At 43.4% G+C, this 21,292-nt stretch overlaps 1 protein-coding gene across 3 annotated transcripts in view; it reads left to right on the forward strand.

The window, feature by feature from the left end:
• EDAR (ectodysplasin A receptor) overlaps nt 1–21,292 on the forward strand; it is a 73,358-nt gene that overhangs the window by 26,413 nt on the left and 25,653 nt on the right. For all 3 annotated transcript variants that reach the window (XM_085053752.1, XM_085053737.1, XM_085053744.1), the window contains exons 2-3: nt 19,894–19,962; nt 20,633–20,755. In XM_085053752.1, the coding sequence (XP_084909878.1) occupies nt 19,912–19,962; nt 20,633–20,755 (174 nt within the window). In that variant the 5' untranslated portion in view covers nt 19,894–19,911. The remainder of the gene's footprint in view (nt 1–19,893; nt 19,963–20,632; nt 20,756–21,292) is intronic.

Genomic DNA, 21,292 nt, shown 5'->3' on the forward strand with positions numbered 1-21,292 from the left:
GCTCACAGAGACGCAGCCATGTCCCTCTGTGCCTTCGAGTAAACACGGCTGGAGATAATAGGTTTTAAATCTCTAATGCATGAGAAAAATCTCTAAAGGACACAGGTAAAAGCCTACCTAGCAAACAAGGCTGGGCTGACTGTGCCTGTTTTACTTAAGGCAGAAAAGCACCATGCAAGGTGAGACCAAGAAGCTACTGCACACACTCCATGTAGTTTGCACAGCAGAAGAAATATATCCATGGGGCAACAACGACCTCAGCACAGAGCCTGAGGTATGCCTTGGGTTTTGCCTCTCCTGGCTTAGTCCCAAAATACATTAAAATAGCCTGGAAGCTGCTTTGACTTGTATCCAGCTGTAAGGGCTCCAGTGGACCATGGAGGCACACAAGGCAGAGTGTAGTAATGGTTACAGGTTTTCTAAGTTATCTGAAGCATCAGTGGCAACTTGTCAGACTGATCCATAGGAAGATAACTAAAGTCTACTCAGCTGCACATGAGCTCACCCTCTTAAGACAGGTCCAAGGCTTTAGAGAAATAAACATGTTTATATAAGAGAGAAAATGTTTCCCATATTTGCTGCTTCCAAACCGATCTACAGCAGTCAGTCTATCATGGTAATTATCCTTCTGTGTTTCAGCCCCTCCCTTTAAAGCAAGCTCCTACTATGCAACACAATGAACAAATTCTGCTAGTCTACTCACCTGTATAGGTCATGCTCCAGCCTCCATTACTTGCAGTGCACCTCCAGGATGGTCTCCCTTCCCGGCAGGATAACCTTAAGTAATGTGAGGCCAAGAACAAGAGCAGCATTACACAATGGCTGCTGTATTTGAGCCACCTAAGAATATGCATCAGAGGTCTGCCTGGCTCTCCTATGGGTTGGAAAGGTAGCATTAGTCCTTTCTCACAGTGCAGAGCAGTTTCTCACATACCTACAGGAAGAACATGTCTTTCCCTATTAGACTCCCCTTTCCCAGCTGCAGTACAGTCAGTGAGTTTTGTACAGATACATGTCAGATAGAAGTGCTGCCACCCTTAAGCATAGGATGTCAGCAGCAACTATGTGAAGCACAAGAGAACAATTACATGTGTGGCCCTCAGTACTTTCTTAGCTGCACAGTGAGGTGAGTCTGAGGCTGTTCCAGATTTCTTCATGCTGGATGTTAAATTAATTAAGTGATCAGATTGAGACTGCTCTAGCAGCCACCTTCAGAAGAAGCCTTGGAGGTTTAATATACTTTAACCTCAGGGGTTTAGTTCATATTACCAGTTCAGGTCCTCTCCCAGAATCCCCACCCATGTTTACAAGCCTTTAGTGTTATTTTGGCTTCTTGCTCGTGCATTCATCATAATCTGTGAAAATCAGAGTTGACACAATGACAAAAGTTGTCACGTTGAATACATTGTTTACTTGGCTTGAACAGTTATTTTTATGGTCTCTCCAGAGAAAGTTTCTTGCTCAAATTTGCCAGAGATACTCAACAAGTTTAACTAGAAACTTGGCATTTCCTTTTCCAAAAATTCTTGGAATTATATTTTCCAGCAATGGACTAATTGACAACATCTTGCTGCACAGAGGCACACATCCTCCTGCGTTAGATTTCCTCAACCTATTTACCTTCTGAGTTAACGGAGGTGGTCAGCTGTTGGGCACAGCATCGACCAGCCAGTAGATGGCTAACCTAGCAGGCACTCTGATCAATCCCCCAAATTCAATTTGGTGTAAATGAGGGATAAAAATCCTGCCAACTCATGACAAGAGTGATTCTTCATGCCCAGACTAAGATTCCTCCAGTGTTCTGCACTGTATCTTTTACATACTGAATCTCTCACCATTTTAATTTTCCCCAAGGCTTTCATGCCGTTCTAAGGGAAACAACTGCTCATTTTCAAACCAGTGGGACGAGACAGCGTGTTTGACAGGAAAGGCCTAAAATTTATGTTTCACTTGCTTCATGCTTAGACTTGAATTTACCAAAACAGCTTCTCCAAGAGGTAATAGTTCCTTGTTATTTATATCCACTGAACACCACAGTCACCTGTGTGATCCAGGACTGTCTGTGTCTGGGTTATTTGCATATTGATACGTGCAGACATTTTAACCTGGAGGAAGGGTAGAATAATTTAATTTTATTTGGGACCACTAAGGAATAACCACTTTGCTGAAATTTTTAGCTTAGAAATACTGTCTCCCACAAATTTGGGCTAGGTAAGTTCACCAGCACCATAAATTATTTTATGACATATGCCTTTGAACTCCAGAAACCGTGGATCCATTTGCAAGAGCTCTGCAGCAATCACTATTAGATGCCTATAAGGCTGCAAAAGAATGCTTCTGGGTATAGCAAATTTGTTAAAATTAGTGTGACTTGCAATCTACGGTGCAGTGAAGGTAGAAGGATGTGAGGAGACATGGTAATCCAGCAGCAGCAGCAGCCATGATTTCAGGGTGGTCAAGATATCTTGCCACAAAAAAGGAGCTGAGTTCTGCATCCTAGAAACATGTTTATTAAAATTAAGTTTAATTTAAGGTGGGATTACTACCAACATGGGTCCCAGCTCTACAGAAGACAAAAGAAATGGCTAGAAAGGGTTAATGTCTGGCTGTGCCACCAGCCACTGGGTAGGAAAGCTGTTTATAAAAGTTTCTCATTCTACAAAGTCTCATCTATTCTGTTTCCAAATTGTATAGGATTTTAGGCTTTAAGGAGTAAACTATGTATTTCTGCTTCTGGCTCTTCAAAGGTGTTTGATTTACCATGCTCAGCTCTAAGACAGTGGGTTCACTGCATGTCCTGCCTTGCCTCCTGTCTCCTCCTGGTGCCTGGACACCAAGCTCTGTGCAGGCAGCAGCACCAGCTCCTCTCAAGCCCACATGGAGCCCAGGAGCACCCAGCATTAGTCCTTTTTGGGCTGGTTATCTTGCTAAACCACACGTGTCCTATCTGTGCCACCCTTCTCCACGCCACTGCTGTAAGTGCCTGTCCATCATAGATCACAGATCAGGTGTGCAGGCATCACTTTGCTGTGCATAAGGTTTTTTCCAACTTGCCCTGCAGAAGCAACACACACATGCTTTTAGCATAAAACGTAAAATCAAAAATATAAAATGAAATAAAAATAAATCAAAATATATCAAGTTGATTCGGGAGGTAGCTCTCACAATCTGGCCTGTTCAGGAGGGAGGTTACTACATTAACTGACTCTAGACAGCACCTCAAAGTGCTCCAGAAAGTACTGAAGAAGGCACTACCAGTATGACCTGAGATGACCAAAATGTGTGTGTGAGCAGATTCAGGCAAAGAGAAGGCTTCCTCCATTCCTCCAGCTGGCTTCGATGTACACACAAGCTTTCTATTCAGCATGAACTAAAAACAGTGTGGTCCCATCCCAACTGCTGGGACTGAGAATAGCTGGTAGATAAGACAGAGTCTTCCCCCTTCCTGCACTTTTTCAAAGTACAGTTAGCCCTGGCTTTCTCATGTGATAGTGTAAGTAGACTTTTGACCTGTTTGACTCTTTCAAAGATGATACTTGACTCCAGCAGGTGCTTTTCTGGGTGCAAAGTCAAGCAAGCAGAAATATACTGCATAGCACTCCAGTATATTTTCAATGCAATGTCTTTTTAGGAGACTGAAAAAAGAAAAGTTAGAGAGCTAAAAGCATGTATTTTCATCATCCGGCTTTTTTGTCCTTGGGGCTTGATTTTACTGCAGCCTGTAAGATGGGGTTCCTTAAAACTTCACCGCCTGCATGGAAATTTCCCTCTCTGATTGCCCTAAATTTGGTTTTGTAGGGGCCACATAATGTTAATGATGGAAAAATCTTAGGGTTTCTATGAAAGCAAAGCTTCCCATATTTCTTCTAACTTGTTGATCTTTAAAGTAGAGGGGTGCTGGCTCTGTAGGAGCAGTCACTGCTTTATAGCTGACAAAGCTTCTGAGAAGCTCAGTGTGTCTCCATGTGAAAGCCATCCTTCAGTCTTCCACACAGAAAAAAATGCAGCCAACACTAAGCCATTGTAGATGTACTCCAAAAAGACAAGACATAAGCTTCACTATAGCATCTCCTAGGCTCTACACGTTACATATCAGTCTGCTTTGCTTTTATGCTCAGGACAGCAGTTAAATGCAATTAGTGGCCACATTTGTCTCAGGTCACTTAAGGAGTTAACCGAATTTTAACATAGTTGATCAAAGAGCATTTAAATATCTGCAATGGGTATTTGGAGACATCGATAGTTTTGTGTTGTTTTGTTAAAATAGATGTTACCTATTAAGGCATCCTCCAGTAATTTGAGCTCAGAGTTGGCCACCAAGTGACATAGGAGACATTTGGAGAAGTTGATGGACAAAGGGGAGCAATCTCCCGGCTCTGTTTAAAGCAGAACTCTTCTTGCCAGCCCTCCCAAATGGATTCTCTCCTGACCACGCCAGTGTGTTTGCCCGTAATACATTCAGTCCTCAAAAAAGAGACACTAGAATTTGAGGATGAAAGCAGATTTTTGTAGTGGAAATATTGCAAAGATGTTCTGCCAGAAAAATCTTTTTCAGCAACTCGAGCATCCAACTCAAAATAGCAGCTCATGATGTTGGAGTCACTGCTTTCATCCAGCATCAGAGTGAAAAGATGTGAGCTGGCATGGCTCAGCAGTCTGCAGGAGGTACGATGACAGCTTTCTGAGGGTGCAGATTGCTTTTGTTCTCCAGATGAAAACTCTTACCATAGCAGTCTCAACATCTCCTTCACCAGCCTGGCAAAGCAAGGGGCATGAAGAATGGGAACATGTTGCTATGGCATCACTGGCAGAACAGCAAATTTGGTAGAGTTTACTCCAGCAGAATGAAAAACCCAGGACAGTTGTTAGGCACAACTGGAATGTATTTGCTGGGGCATAAATAGCAACACTGCAAAACTGCTATATGTCTTACAAATGCAAGACATTTTTTCTCATTTTGGTAGTAATGCCAAATAGCTTATGGGGAAAGAAGAAGAGCAAGTCAGAAAACTCAGCAGCTTCAAACATGTATCAGCTTAATAGAGATGAGATTTTGTAGTTTCTCATAGAACTCTAGCTGAATGCAGGACCTTTATTCTCTCACAACCTCTTTCAGGGATGTGTGAAAAATATCTTATAAACTCTTTAATGCAATGCCCTATCCAGGGTGGCCAAGGCTTTCATAAAATTACTCTGTTCAGCTTTAGACATTCGTCTCAAGAAAGATGATGTCACGGTGGAGAAAATCCAGGTAGAAGCACAAGCAGCCAGTGCTCTAGAAATCGTGGCTTAATGGTGCGAGGATGAATCAGGACTGTTTTGCATAAAATACGGCCAAGTTGAGGTCACAAATACCTAGGAGACTATTGCAGAGCAGAAAGAAATAATTATTCATGTCCGTGGTAGGTAAGAAAAACAGCAGCAGCTCCAAGTGAATGTGTAGATGAGACATGCAGAGAAGCTGCCTAACAGCAGGAATGGCAAAGCCCTGGCATAAAGAGATGAGGGAAAACTGTGTAGTCTCTGTCACTGGAGATTCCCAAGATGCAGTTAGATAAAAGTTTGCTGGTGTAGCAGAGAATGATTCTCTTAGTGTGAATCAGAAGGGTACTTCTCTGAGTGTGAATCAGAAGATAACTTCTTGTGGTCCCATCTGGTCCTGGTGTTTTTTGACAAGTGAATAATTTGATAACTGTTGGCTATATAATAAGCATTTATCACAGAATCACCTTTTTTTTTTTTTTTTCCCCGTGACAGGATGTCCTTTAGTGTACTGATACAATTAATTATTAAAGGTCTTTATAATTCTCTGTAAAATCTGATGGCTCTATAGTCTGGTCTTTTTGGTGTGTCTTGGGGGTACATACACTTTTAAAGAAAGTACAGCTGAAAAGATACAAGAATCTTGTTTTAATAAGGTTAATTTAATGTAGCTCTGAGATTTGTTTCAGTATAAGCTTTATTCTATTATTTTTACTTCATAATCAAAATCACTGAAAAACTGGGAGATGAAGCATAGGAAAAACATCCATTTTGGCCTTGCAAAAGGAATTTTGATGTTAAAATACTTGGCCACAAATGTCGCACACATAGACACAAACTACAAAGCTGTCAGATCTGATAGAAATGAAATACAGGGAGAATTAATTTCTTCCATGTTTAGTAATAAACTTCATGAAGGCCAAAAGATGGAGATGCAATATCCAAACCAGTAAGCATCTATGGTCCAAGTTTTCCAGTAAAGATCCATGTGAAATGAAGAAGTGCTTGCAATATCATCTGAACTGCAGGCAGCTGTAATCCACAGAGAGCCTTCAGCCTCTCATTGCTGCAATTACAGTGAGTTCTCAAGTGCCAGGACAGTAAAAAAAGCACTTAAATTTACAGCTGTAAGCTATTCTTCTTCTTTCTTATAATCCTGATAAATATGAATTATCCATTAATTGCCAAAATTATTTTTAATCTTCTTAGAATTATTTTAGCTAGTTTCAGGCAGCTCTGCTTTCTGCCTTGCACTGCTCTGCTATCCACAAGCTGAGTGGAATGACATACCTCCAACCAGACATGTAGCATTTCTCCTCTGCCTGGAACCCATTGCTCTGCTTCCCAACAGCCCTTCTCTCCCATCCAGAGCCCAGCACATCCAGCTCCGCCCCTCATCCTGCCACAGCTCTGTGGGTCCTAGTCAGGCCATTTCTCTAAGTGCCTCCTCAGCCACCTCCTCTCTTCCCTGTGAAGTCCAAATGTGTTCCACCAACCTGTGGTGAGGTAAACCTGCATTCTTGGCCGCAAGGCTCTCAGACAAAGCCATTCATGGCATGTCCAGCCCTGAAAAAAAAACAAAGCAAAGCAAAGTCAAGCAAAGCAAAGCAAAACAAAGGAAAGCAAAACAAAACAAAACTCACAAAGCCCAGTGAGAATCTCCTCCTCCACAAGCTCCAAAATCCAGGGACTGATGAGTAAGCACAAACTTCCAGCAAGTTCTGCCTCTTCCTAGCCTAGAGGGATCCTAAATAGCTCTAACACTTCTGCCCAGCTCCACTCCAAAACCTGTTCAAATATACCTAAAGGGGAACAAGAACAGTGTCTGGGATTAGGGCAAGTCATCAGACACAGGTGTAGTCCTGGTTCAGGTATCAGAATCTTTAAGGTTGGAAAATACCTCTAAGACCACTGAGTCCAGCCATTAATCCAGCACTGGCAAGTCCGCCACTAAATCATGTCCCCAGCTGCCACATCCACATGTTTTTTTAACGCTTCAAGGGATGGTGACTTCTCTGGGCAGCCTGTTCCAATGCTTGACCATCCTTTCAGTGAATAAATTTTTCATACTATACAATCTAAACTTCCCTGGGTGCAACTTGAGGCCATTTGCTCTTCTATCTCTTATCACTTGGGAGAAGAGCAGACCCCCAACTGGCTACAGCCTCCTTTCATATGGTTGTAGAGAGTGATAATGTCCCTTCTGAGATTCCTCTTCTGCAGGCTAAACACCTGGAGCAACACTGCAAGCTCCCTCAGCTGCTCCTCACCAGCCTTGCACTCCAGATCCTTTACCAGCTTCATTGCCCTTCTTTGGATCCATTTCAGCACCTCAATGTGTGTTTTGTAGTGAGGGGTGAATAAGTCATTTACATTTCTCTACAGTCTGAAACAAGGCACAGAGAAGAGCCCATCTCTTCTCAGCTGTGCAGGTGCAAAACCATTATGAGGGCCCCAGTTAAGGCCCCAGTGAGAGGGGGACTGAGTTACAGAAAGCACATGTCTCTCCCAGGGACATGTCCTGGGCAGTCCCAGTCTGCCTGCCAGCTCAGGCTCCTCTGAGCTAACCGGTTCCTCCATGTGCACTGCTCAGGGCGAGGACTTCTCTCAGAAAAGCAGGACCTGCCCAAGTACCTTCTCTCCTGCCATGTAGCTCCTGTGTTTCACCCATAGTAGCTGCTCTGTGTGTATGTATCTCTCAATTTCCAGCTCCTAGGTTCAAGCCAGAACCCCTACATGTCTTCCTTCAGGGTGGTGTGTAACTAAGTTTTGTCTTACTGAGTAATTCTTGACTCTAATTCTTGTCACCATCCCCAAGCACTTGGCCCAGTGCAGCAGAGCTCTGCTGGGGAGGTGTGAGCATGCCTCTCTGTGCTGCCATGGGGCAGACATCCCAGCTTTCTGTCAAAATGTCTTCTCTCATGCCTGCAAGTAAGAACTTGAGCCTCATCACAAGCATGGTTTAAGGCTCATCCTCTTCCCTCTCCCTCTGCTCAGCCCACGATGGCTCCAGTTCTGCCTCCTGAAGCCTCAGCAATCCATGCCATTCCCTCATACTGTGATTGCTTCCAAGCCTGGAGGACCTGTGTGCTGCGATTGCCTCCAGCCCTGGAGGGCCCATTTCTTTTTCCAGAGTCATGTAGCTCAGTCTCCACCAGGCTGGCCATGGAGCTGCCAGCAGGCAGGACTGCTCCAAAGGGCAACTGCAGCCTGTGCTTGGCTCTGCTGCTTTCCAATTTTGTCACATTTTCCATTCCTGTTTCCACCCCCGCTGCCCTCTCTCCGGCACAGGCTCCTGGTCTGGACAGCAGCACTCCATGCCTAGACTTTTGCCCTGGTTTCTGCTTCTGCCCAGCTTCATCCCTCCTCCCCAGCTGCCCTGCGGTCTTCATTTCTCTTCTAACCAGAGAGCAGGGAGCCCTGTCCCACCCAAACCCTGGCATATAGGTGTGGCAGCACCTTGCGGGGTTTAACTCTTCGGCACAGCTCAGAATAATTAAGGGGCCAGATGGATTCCTCCCACAATTTGGCGGCCCCAGGAGAGCTGGGATGTGCATACATTACCCCTGCAATTCTGAACACGGCGTTCTGACACCACACAGATCCTGTTTTCATGCCATTCCAAGCAGCCTTTGACGGATACAGGTTTGCAGCAAGCAGACAGGACCTTTGCCATGTCGAAATGCCTCCAAGGAGCAACCACCCATGTTGGCAGGCTATTAGGTTTCTATAGAATTTTGACAAGCCTCCAGATGAACATCAAACCATCTCAAATCTCCTGAGGGGCTAAGAATTAAAAAAAAAAAAAATCCCACACCAAACTGATTTCACATGTCAGGATTCCCTGCAGCTTTGTAGCTAATTTAGAATCTGTTGATCCTGGTGCCAATAAATGGTTTAAACTATCTCTGTATTCAGACTTGGTTTCATCCTCAGGTTATCATCGCTTGTTTAGCTAGCAAGTAAGTAATCTAATAGTACATATAGGAGAGATATTCGTGCATATTTGTTCCAGTAAGCAGAATGTCTCATGGCAGCTAAACATTTCTCTGGAAGTCTTGCTTTCTCAGAAGCAGGTGAGCGCACTGTTAATATATGTGCTAATGCACTGCCCCCCAGTGGAGTCAGAATCCAGTTCAGGAGCTCGAGCTTTGCCAACCTTCACTTGTAAAGTGTGTAGAGAAACACTCATGGGACATGCATTAAATCAAAACATTAAATTAACCATTGGTTGGGCAATAGTAAATCTATTCAAATGTAGTTTATGGGGAGGATGATTCACATCCGATTTTAAATTTGCAGTACAAATAGTGCTGTCCCAGAATATCTCCTTTCTCAGCAAGTACTGCAGTTAGAGGGAGCAGAAGGTCTTCAGCTGTTTGTGGGTGGTGCTTCACATTTCCAAGATTGTAAGAGGAGCTATAGGAAGTTCTCATTTTTAAAGAATAGCCAAGTCTAAAATGTCTTAAAGCTGATGAGGTATTACACATAACTATTAAAGCAGCTGTAAGAACCTGTGTGTATTCACTACAACATCCCTCATCATCTGGTAGGGAAATGTGTCACTTTCTGGTTGGTAACAGAAAATATAATATTTATTTGATCATAATGGATATTTCTGGAGATAACTTTAAATACTCTCACTGGCTCCTTGTCTTCCAGACATCTTAGGACTGTCATTGTTTCGCATAGGCCCCTTTCCTATCATCATTTAGTTTTCCCTACAGCAAACCAGAATAGTATAAAACCTGAAGTTTGGTTCACAGTTACAGTCAGACTCATGGAATGCCCAAAGACTCTTTTATCAAAAAGCAGATTTAGATTACTATAAATTTTAAAATATACAATAAACATCTAGATGGTAGAAATCAAGGCCATAAGATTATGACATTCACCATTGTGTCAATTATTCTTTGGTATCATGATCTTTTCCACAGTGCTCTGCCATATTTCCATCACATCACCTCTGTATCAGGACAGAGTAGTGCTTCTGAAACCACATCTCCATGTTTTCTTGTGCCTGTGTCCCTGGAATGGGATGAGGCAGCAGATGTGCTTATGAGTGATAAAAATATCTTTTCTGCTCAGCAGCTTAGTCGTGTTGTAGCACCATAAAAGGCATCTGAATCAGCTAAATGACCAATTAATAGGGTGTGGAGAAGACATATAAGCTGATGTGAAATACAGAACATTTGAAGAGAACATGTGGGCAAGACTTAGCAGTACTCAAGCCAGGGGCAGTCATGAACCCTCCCCAGGTGAGTGGGGAAGGGAGTCATGAACACCCTTGTAGTGCATGTGGCCAAAGCATCACCTGGCACAGCACTAGCAGCAGGAATACAGCTTCTTCCTGCAGATATTTTTCTGAACACCACACAGGCTTGCCTTCCAGGTCATTAGTTTGCTAGCCTGAATGCCCCACTTCGCCTGTGCTTTCTGGAGTGCTTGCTGTCCGGTCAGCAGGTGGCAAAGCTTGGCCTTCAGATATTGCAGGGTGGTCTGCAGCATGTGCAATGGTTTCCAGTTTGCGCAGCTACCTGCAGAGAGCAGCCCCTGGACACCACTGGCCCCTTCTTTCAAGGTGTGCTCGTAGCCTGTTCCCTCTCCTGCAGCCTATTCCCTCTCCTGTAAAATCACAGAAGAAATAGAGACATTGCACAAATTAGATGTGCAATATGTCCTTGGTAGGTAGTACTTGGCTCCTAAGCTCTTATTGACAGGAAGATTTAATTCCTAATACAGCAGGTACCATGGACTGCTTGGACTTTGATAAAACATTTTACACTCATGCATAAGGAACATGAGATAGGTCCTACAGGTCACATCAAAAGAGCAATTATTGAATTGAAGACTCCTGCCTGGTCTCTCAAAACCAGTCTTATTTAAGCGAGTGTATTGGGCTGCAAGTTGCAATAACAAGTGGTTGAGCATGCCATGCTGGAAAGCAGTTGTTGTTCCCAGACAGGCAGGGTGCAATCACAAGGCTGCTGCTTCCTAGGAAGGAAGTCAAATTGTTACTTTCACAAGCTGACACCTTGTGTGGCAAGGTGGTGGTGTCTCAAAGTTTTCCTGAGTTGTGTGATGATTGTGGTGGGAGAACAGGCATGGAGAGACAGGTGATGTATTAGACCAGCTGATAGACCTAAAACAGATAAACAGCTCAAGCTTAGTTCCTTCATCAGGTCCAGAAAGCAGCAGCAAAATCCATGCTAACTGCAAGGCAGAAGCAAGAATTCTTGGATCAATCTTGCTATGCTAATAAATCCCTCCACATGAGAGAAAATGGTGGTTAACACCTGTGGAGCATGGGGGGGGGTTGTTACCTGGGAGCAAAGTGACAGGCAGTAAGCTCTTGTAGAGAGGAAAAAATAGGAGGAGGGGAGGGGAAAACAAAAAAAAGTCATTAGCACCTGTGTTTTATTTTTAAATACATTATTACATTTCTGGTATTTTGTAATTAACCCAAGTTAATTGTGAGTTGTTGGTTTGCATTTTTCAGCCCAGAGGATAACCAGTTTTTAAAGCTAGCTTGCTACCTTGAATGGCTCAGCTTGACATAGCCTACTAATGGGTTTATCAGATAAGGTACCGCTAAGCTTAATGCACTCCTTAATTAGGAATGTAAACACCTTCATTAAAAAAAGAAGTGAGGGCCTCAGAGAAATTATGAAGAGATTTTATGATTATTGACTCGAAAGAGAAAGTATTCCAACAGCGAGAGCCATTTCTCCCTCCTTCTCTAGGCATGGAGGCAGCAGTACTTTGTAATTGCAATCCTACCCAGCATGTTGACTGTAGAAATTCCACTGCACTAGGACATTACCTGAGATTTGGGACATCCCAGCTGAACAGAGGTGTGAGGGACAGGCAGCCTCTCTGAAGGCATGTGTGTATAAATAGAAGTGTTTGTGCACACACGTGTGCCTGTAAACACACAATTCCTACAGACGTGTCCGTGTGATGGGCTGGAACTTCAGCTCTTCCTAGCCAAGGTGGTGGTTGTTCCTTCTCCTGCCTGTACATGTGGTGCTTGGCATAAGTAGCAGCCTCAGCAGGCCGTAGCTCGCAAGTACCCACAGAGATGGGGAATTTGGTTGCTTAGGCGTGTTCCTCTGCCCACCACCAGGACCAGGAGCTACGTTTTGGCCTCTATGCCCCATCGCCTCACTGAGACCCCAGGGCAGCCATGGCCATGAGGCGGATGGGGCACACTGCTCCCATGGACTGTGCCTCAACCCCCTGCTTGGGGCAGCAGGCCAGCAAGCCCTGGCTGGTGCTGCAGGCCCTGTGCCCTGCCCTGCAGTGCCTCTCCCCCGGGGCACCCGGCACGGCGCCGGCTCGCTGTGTGGCCCCCGTTCCCAGGGGAGAGCTTCCCCGCCCTCTGCTCCCTCTGCCTGCTCTCCCCAACAATGGTGGCCCCGGCAGCTTGGGATGGAGTTTTGAATTTAAATGCAGCCAGCCTTTAGTTTACAAAAATAATAAGTCCCCTTCAAACACAGTTATGTAAAAAGTAGAATAATAAAAAAGTTAATGTTTGTTGGCAGTGTACATATCCCTTTGTCTGTAAGACAGAGGCCTGTTGACAAACAAGAGGCTTTTCTGGGACTCTAACATCAAGTACCAAAGTATACATGGCCATGACCCAATACTGCCTGCATTACCTCTGCCAAACAGTGAAACTGCTGCACTGTTGTTTAATACACTTGTACAAGAAAGGAGAATTCGTGGCCAGGACTCTCCTGATGACATCCTGCCCCATGCAGGGACCTGCTCTGCGCCACCTTCAGAGGCACCACCATGCTCTGCTGCATCTCCCTCCCACTGCACCCCAGCTGCTATTCACTGTGCCTGTCACACGCAGTAATTCAGATGTTTTCATGTAAATCCTGGAAAAAACAGAACTGTGTTGACCTCCATAACAATATTTGGCTTTTAGTTAAGAAATGCAAATGTGCTGTAGAGCTAAGAACAGACATTATTTGTTGAATGGTCACCATGGGACTTCTATTTACAATTTCAATAAATTCTGTCAATGGTCACTGCAGAATTTCACCTCAGTTCCTTCCTGCAAAGTATTTCTAAATTTCAGCCATTGTTGTATTTAAATAGTAATACAACAATAATACAATAATCAGCCATTATTATATTTAAAGACTGACAGTGTCTGCCCTGTGCTGAAAATCATCTGCTTCCCAAATACTGTGATCTTTGAAGGTAATCAGCAGCTCCCAGGAACAGACCCTGAGACATGGAAGTAAAGTGAAAGCTCAAATGTTTATTGGTCTTAATGAAAGACAAGACTCAGGCTGTTCTTACAATGTTACCTGTCGTATAGAACAGTAAAGCATAGTAAAAAGCAAAAGATGTTAGAAAAGCATCATTTCTTTGGTTGTTTGTATTTTCCTAATAAGCTTTTAATTTTCTGCTCCAAATGGAAAGCAATACTTGTCTCAGTCGAGCTTCTGAATTCTGTATCAGCAGTTTTACCTTTCCCCTGGAAGCAAAATTCCAAACACAAGTTTCCTGTCCCTCATGTAGGCGTACATGGGGAAACTTCTTAGGAAATGGTGATGGAGAAAGCACCGAGCTGAGGTGGCACCGGGACAGTCTGTCAGACAGTGAACGACTGTGTTGCTGCTCATTATTTCTCACCTTAGAAGTATTAAGCTGGGGAGCCTAACATGTTCACTTGCAATTTTTCATGGTGATGTAAGATCTATCCTCCCACTACTTCCATGGAAAACTCAGCTGCCCTCTGGCAGCTGTGAGCTGGCAGCAGGGTGAGCTCACCTGGGTGGTGGAGCAGGAGCTCTGCTGGGGAGGATGGGGTGCAGCCCTAATGTGCCCCCAGCACCACCAGCTTTGCCAGTGCTTCATAAAAGAAAAGCCCAAGCCCTCTGAAAACAAATGCATGAGCAAGGAAACCAGAAGGAATAATATGAGCATTGTGGCACTTTCTGGCACTTAGGAGGAGTTGAAAATAATTGGAAAGTGTTCATGGAAGTCACCTTAGAAAAACAAGCAGAAGTAGAAAGCAAGCGTATACCACGGAGGAGAATCCTTCTGGGGACTGTCCAAAGAATTCAAGAACTTTTCTCCATTATATATATATATATCAGAAATATAAGGTTTCTGGTTTGGTTTTTTTTTTTCCCTTAATTATGTATCAGGACACATCACAGATTTATTTATTTACAGCAAAAAACTAATAAGAAAGAAAAAGAGCCTATGTAACTTAGATCAGGACAGCCTTTTGACTGAGGGAGATGCAAATCCCTGCTCACATTTTTGCCCTAATATTTTCTTGTTTGTATAAAGCATCACCAACAGCAGTAGCCTCTATGGCAGGAGGTCACAACTGCATTTTCCCTTCAGTATCACTTCCCCAAAAAAACATCAGGCTTCCTAGCATGAACATCACTGAAGTGGATGTGTTGTGATGGCAGGTTGTGAGATCAATGAATTCCCGTTTTAATGCCCAAAAAATCTATCCTGTGCTCACTCCCCTCTCACCTCCCTGAGTAGCTTGGGGCAGCAGGGAGAGGGGTTGTCTGGGATCCCTGAAAGAGCTTTGGGGCAGGAATGGAGATCACAGTGGTCCTCCAGCAGTCCCAGCCTGGCAGGATTAGGTTTTGGAGGGATGCTGGTGGCAGGTAAAACTAAAGTCAGCCTCAGGCAGAGGCTGAATCAGGACCATGCCAATAGCAAGGGGGCTGTGGTGCAGCTGGCTCAGTACCAGGCAATAGTGTGTGCACTATGAGAGATCTCAGCGTCCTCACAGACTCTGTACCTTGTTACTCCTCCCTTTCTGCAGAAATGTGTGTCAGCCGTGCAAAAGTGCATTGAAAAAAGCCTTTCCTTCTTTCCTGCTTTTGCTTTGTTCCTGCCTGGTAGCCTCTTTTTCCCCTGAAGACCTTTTCATAAAGCTGACGGGCCGCCTACCTGAGAGCTGACACATGTCTTTATGTAAGATAAAAAAATCAGGTTCCAATGCCAGCTTCCAGATGTAGTTTCCAAATAAGCAAGTCTGTAAGAGATGGATGGCTCTTCATTAGGCTTGATTGTCCCCAGGTCTCAACACACAGTGCCCCCATTAACAAATTAAAGAATCTTTTGTCTTCTCTTGTCAATGCTGTTCCCAGTGGAAAAAGTCTTGTTTCTGTGCCGGATCAATCAATTATTTTTCTGACAGAGTTGCCAGATCACAGAGCAATTAAAGTTTTATGTGTAGCTTAGGCTGTCCTCACTGCCTTTTGATGTTTCAGGTAAAAAGGAAGAATGGAGTTGTATAATTTTAGCACTTTTTACATCTCTCTGAAGAAATTCTTAAGGTATTTGCAAGGTCAAAGTGATAAAGAAACAGTGGGAAACTGTAGCTGGTGTTGTTCTACAAATGTAATAATGTTCCATACAATATTTTTTCACAACAATGCAAACTGTAATTAAGACTACAAAATGGTTTTCTTCCATCATCTCTGTGTTTCCACTTACTTTTAATTCGCTGAGTTTATTCTGTCCCTGAGCATGCAGTGCCATCATTATCATTCAGTGATGGGCTTCCCTCCTGGAAGCAAAACTCAGATTGCATCTTTTTTCATAAGTCTGGAGCCAGACTGAACTCTGCTGCTGAACTCTGCAGCCTGTGAGGCCCTGCAGTGAGGATTATATGCTTATCTCAATTAAGAAGGATTTAGCACCATTGGGAGCATACAGAGATTATCTACTGAGCTGATGCAAAAAACTGTGATAATCTGTGGAAAAGGTGGTTGGTGAGGTTCCTCCCATAAACCCTGGGAACTCAGGGCAAGCGCTGGGTTTGCTGATGGCCCCTGTGAAGTACATGCAACTTGCCCACCTTTATTTATAGGAAAGCCTTTGTCTTGCCTTCTGCTGTTGTTAGTTGGGCTCTTGGATGTGGATTGATGCTTGATAGCAATTTGCCAGCTACTTACGGATTACATTCCTAGCCACAGACCTGATAACCAAACTGCTGCTTAGGAAACCCCAGAAAAGAAATCCATATACATCTATCAGAACTGGCGAAGATATTTGAGGTGGTGGTTGTGCCCTTCCCTCTCACAGGGTTAAGTTTTCTGTCCCTGAAGTATATCTATGTCAATGATTAAACTAAAGAAATACAGAGATACCAAAAAGCCCCCATCTCTCTACATAAGAAACATTTCTGTACTTCAATGCATGTGTTTGTTTTCCTCCTTTTCTCAACTGTATTTTAAAATACAAAAAAGTCTATGATAGAAATTTTTTTTTCCACTGTATTACTTACTGAAGCCAGAGAATTAGAAGAACATATATGGTCATCCATTGAAAGCTGTGAGCTTTAGCTTAGTTTTCCAGCTGTGGTAACCTCACTGTTTGCACATTTAATATATTTACTCTGATTACTATCATAGACAAAAACATGGCAGTGCTACCTAATAATCTAAGTAAATTATCAAACTCAAAGGTTAACTACTATGAACGATGCTTTTTCTTGTTTGGACAGCATGAACCAGGCATTTTCTACCTGGTGATTTATTTATTTAATAACTTATTCACATATTTATTTGTATCTGCCAGTTCTTTATAGGAAACCACAAGGACTGTATGGAAGGATTTTTGGTCTGAGAGGAGAAATATTTGAGTAGTAGGGTCCCAGTCATCTCTTTTCCTGTTCCCCAAATTTCTGCCTTGCAGTCTACACAAAAGTAGCTGAGACAAGGAGTCTCTATAATTTCTTGCTGTGGTTGCCACTGGGAAAATAGTCTTCCTTTTCCTGTCATCTTATATGTTTGTTCTTACCAGCTATTAACGAATATGCCCAAAAGACAAATATAGCTGTAATTAGCAACCCCCGCTAGTCATGACGAGACTTGCTGTGTGTTGCACACCTGATCCGCAAAGACACAGGTCTATGTTTCACACCTCCTCTCTGGAGACACCCACATGTCCCAAACAAAAACACAAATCAGGATCTCTGGAGGGCTTGGCAGACAGGCTGCCGGAGATCCCAAATTCCTTAGGAGCGATACCACAGTCCCAGCAAAAAAATACACCTCCGGTTCCTTCCGGTTCACTGCTTCATGCCATCCCACAGGACACAGTCCTTTGCTTCAGCCAAAGAGGAAAAATTCATTAAGAACTAATTTCTTTTAATGGTTAGACGCCATACTATCTGGCCACTCTTTTTCCTGCTTTTTGGCACAAGATGGCTGGTTTGTCCATGTCTTCATAGGTGTCAGCTAGAGACAAAAGTGACCTTGGCACTGGAAGATCCCATTTTGTGTGGATGGGATTAATGAGTGATGGAGAGTGTGGTGCAGATATAATTTACCATGCCTGAACACTGACAGCAAGCCCAAGAGCAGCCTGGCATATCGTGGTAGATACCTTCAGCAGAGTTACCTGTGGCCCTATCGCCACAAAACTCCTTCATCTCCCTCCCCCCACTCCCGTGTTCGCTCCTGTGTTATAAATTTAAAGAAACTGTTTGGAGTTTTAATTCCAAAGGAGGGAAAAACCCCAAACAAACAAACAAACAAACAGAAATAATACAGCCAATTAATGGCAGCGTACTTGAATAGGAGGATGAATACCAAAATTTAACATTTTTGATATAGCAACTGGGGGGGGAAGTCTCCCCTGGAGTTCTAATCTAGCCATGTTTAGTACTTTGAAATGCCTTTTTCCAGTTATAAAAACTAGTTCCCATATGCTTGACATATTGCTGCATATAATGATGGAATGCAGGGGAAAAAAAGTATGTTTACATACAAAACATACCCCACATGCATATTTATATTAAGAGAGAGAAAAATATTTTATTTATGTATGTATAGCTTGACACTTTCAACATTTTATGTAAATAAATGCCAAATGAAGAAGATTGTATTGTACATTAGTGGGCTACAGTTCTTCATTTCCATTTTTTAAATCTGGCTATGATTGCATACAAGTGCCTCAAACAGCAAACATCTGGGCGGCTTGAATGCAACTGAAGCATGTTTTTGCTGTAAGATATACTATTACTGTAAAGTTACAGATTCAAGATTTACTGGTGAAGTTTTTGATTATGAGCAGCCTCAGACCGGTTTTATAATAAATGTGATAGTTTGGCAGTATCAGTGGGGACACAGCCTTAATAATATTAATATCTAAGGTCTAACAAACTCTTTTATAATTAGGGTACAGTTTAACAGACATGTGCATTAAGACTATATCCTTAGAACTTTTCCAGGCAACTGCACTGCCATAGACAAAGTCTTTATCCAGCTTCATGTTTGACACTTTGTACAATGGAATTACTATTTTCCATCTCTTACCTCCCAATTTAGGGCAATTTATCTCTGATTCTCTTGTGTTTCTAGGTTTCAAAGTGCAATTTCCTGCACAAACAAATATACTCATAATTCAGGTTGTCCACCCACCCACCCAGTTACCTGTCTCAGCTAGCCCAATTGCTGGAAGCAACATATAAAGCAAGTTCATAGCTTGATGCTGGCGTGATATGATCTTTGCTTAATCTACTTAGTGTTTAAAAATGTAAATGTTAGCAGCTATCTCAAATAGTAGAGCACTGCTCTCGTGTAAGTTGTATGCTTGAATGTGGCACAAAGCAGTAATTGTACTCCTCTGGGAGGCTAAAAGTCTCACAGTGTCTGAGACATGGAAAATTGAAAGAGTAGTTTACATCTGCTAGGACGTAAGTGTTGCAACTGCATCTCAAACATTTCAATTTGAAGCTCTAAAATCCCTGAGGCATATTATGAGCTGTAACAATATAATTAAATATGTTGTATCATGCTAAAAATACCAATTTGTGCCTCATTTTCCTGTCTCTTTTTTCACTTTAGAAGAATATGTAAAATTATCTCTTATTTACAATTAATCATCTTAAGTAACTAAATAAATTAGCATGAGTATTTGAAACATTGGTTTCAGCCTTTCTTTTTCCCAACTGTTTTAATAGCTTTTCAGATGTAAGGTTTGGCTCCTTTCTTTGGTTTAACTTCTGAAGTCTTGTTTGGTTAACAAGAACAAAAAGCAGCTGATGCTTCCTAAAGAGGGGAAAGCAGCTCTGGGCTTTTCTCAGTGCATCCATCAGAGCCACCAAGAAAAGTGCAGCCCTGGTGTTCTGACTGCCCATGCTGCTTGCCATTGGTTCCCTCCCTGGCTCTGCTTTGGCTGCTCCATACGGATCTCTCCCAGACAAACCTGATGGAGTCTGGTCAAGCACTAAGTGGTGTGGACACAAGCCAGGCTACTGATCCCCAGCCCTCCTTCATTTGGTGGTCAAGACACAGCCCTCAGTTCCTCCGTGGGAGGATTTCTCAGCAAGCCAAAAGTGCCAGAATTCAGACTTGGTTTCTCATCTTTCACTGATTTTTGTAAATATGGCGAGACTGGATTCCCTCCTGTCATCATTTTCTCAAAGAGAGGAAGGATGTGCAGTAAGGGTGTGTGATATCTGCATGTGTGCAGCACTGCACGTGCACATCTCCCCATTTGTTTAGACCTCTGGGCATCACTCCCATGTAACCTTTGTTCTGCTTATGAGCCCTTCTGTTCTTATTTTGGCAACACACACAAATATTTACTCATGTTCATAAACAATCACCAATTCTGTCTTTTCAGGTAAAATATCAAGAGAGCATGGCTCACCTGGGTGAATGTAAATGGACTCACGTGTTCCCTTTCCTGGTGGTAGGTATATATGTGTGTACATGTCTCTCTAGTGTGCAAAGATAACAGGGTTCTGCTTGGGTTATTCACAACCATCTGTGAATTATGGCAGAGCCACACATGACCTAGGGACTAATCCTCAATGCAGTGATTGGTTTTCATTCCGTAAAACACCTGAGAATGTGCTGAATAAATTGTGGCTGCTGGGGAGGAGGGGGAAGGAGAAGGACCCAGGATGGCACAGAGAGAGAAGGTGCTGGAAAAGCAGATTAGCCTGGCTGTCACAGAAAGCACACCCCTATTGTGGTTGAGGCCCGGGGCAGTGCATTATCTCAGGTTGCTGTAGTTGTCCCTTGCAGTCACATTTATGAAGGCTCATTACAGCTGGGAGTGGTGAGGGTGTGAACTTGGGCATCTGCTGTGTGGGAGAGCATGTGAGCTATGGCCTTCAGTGTTTTAAGGAGTGGCTGTGCCAAGCGTGGATGTCAGTCTCTGGGAAACACTTGGAATGATCAGGTTGCTGAAACCTGCGCCTGCTTCCATTCCAAACAGTGTCACCAATTCTGCTCCTGCGCTTTAGGGGTATTTCACACTGCTGTTGAGCCACAGCAGCAGGGCAGGGAGAGGGGCTGAGGCATGGACGATGAAGGCAGTGGAAGTGACAGTGCTCTGGTATGCTCTCTGGTGACAGGTCTCCCTGGTGTACTCTGCCAGTGCCGAATACTCCAACTGCGGTGAGAATGAGTACTACAACCAGACCACTGGCATGTGCCACGACTGCCCCAAGTGCGAGCCGGGTGAAGAACCTTACATGGTAATTTCAGCTTCTTCTGATGGTGGGGGGGCACATATCAAGCACCAAATGCAAAAAACAAATGCTTTGTTACATGGCAGTAATGCACAGGTAGGAGAGGAAATGGGGAAGGCTATGGATGCCTAAGCAGGAGCACTCACACCTCCAAGTGTGCCGTGGGAGGAAGGCATTGTGCATGCATGCTAGCAATCCACATCCCAGGAGCAGCCTGTCAAAAGGCATACTGTAAAAGTTGAAAGGGAAAAGTTCCATACACAATCTCGGCCAGTTTATTCTCATCTCAGTTGTTATTTAGAATCTGGTGATGACATTCCAGCACAGAGTGATAAATTGGTCAGTCTTGCCCCCCACACCGACAAGTTAATTTTGCTCTCCCGCTAAGATATTTTGGCACTAGAAGGACTTGGATGTTTCTGCAACATTTTAAATTATGGTTCCTAAGTAACCATTTGATTTACAGCAGATAATTGTTGCTTATTAAAAAACTAAATTACTGAAATCCTGTTTGCTTTTAATGGGATAAACATCCTATTGCAA

This window comes from Lichenostomus cassidix, chromosome 1 (genome assembly GCF_008360975.1).
Source record: "Lichenostomus cassidix isolate B80296 chromosome 1, HeHo_3.0, whole genome shotgun sequence".
NCBI classification, from domain to species: Eukaryota; Metazoa; Chordata; class Aves; order Passeriformes; family Meliphagidae; genus Lichenostomus; species Lichenostomus cassidix.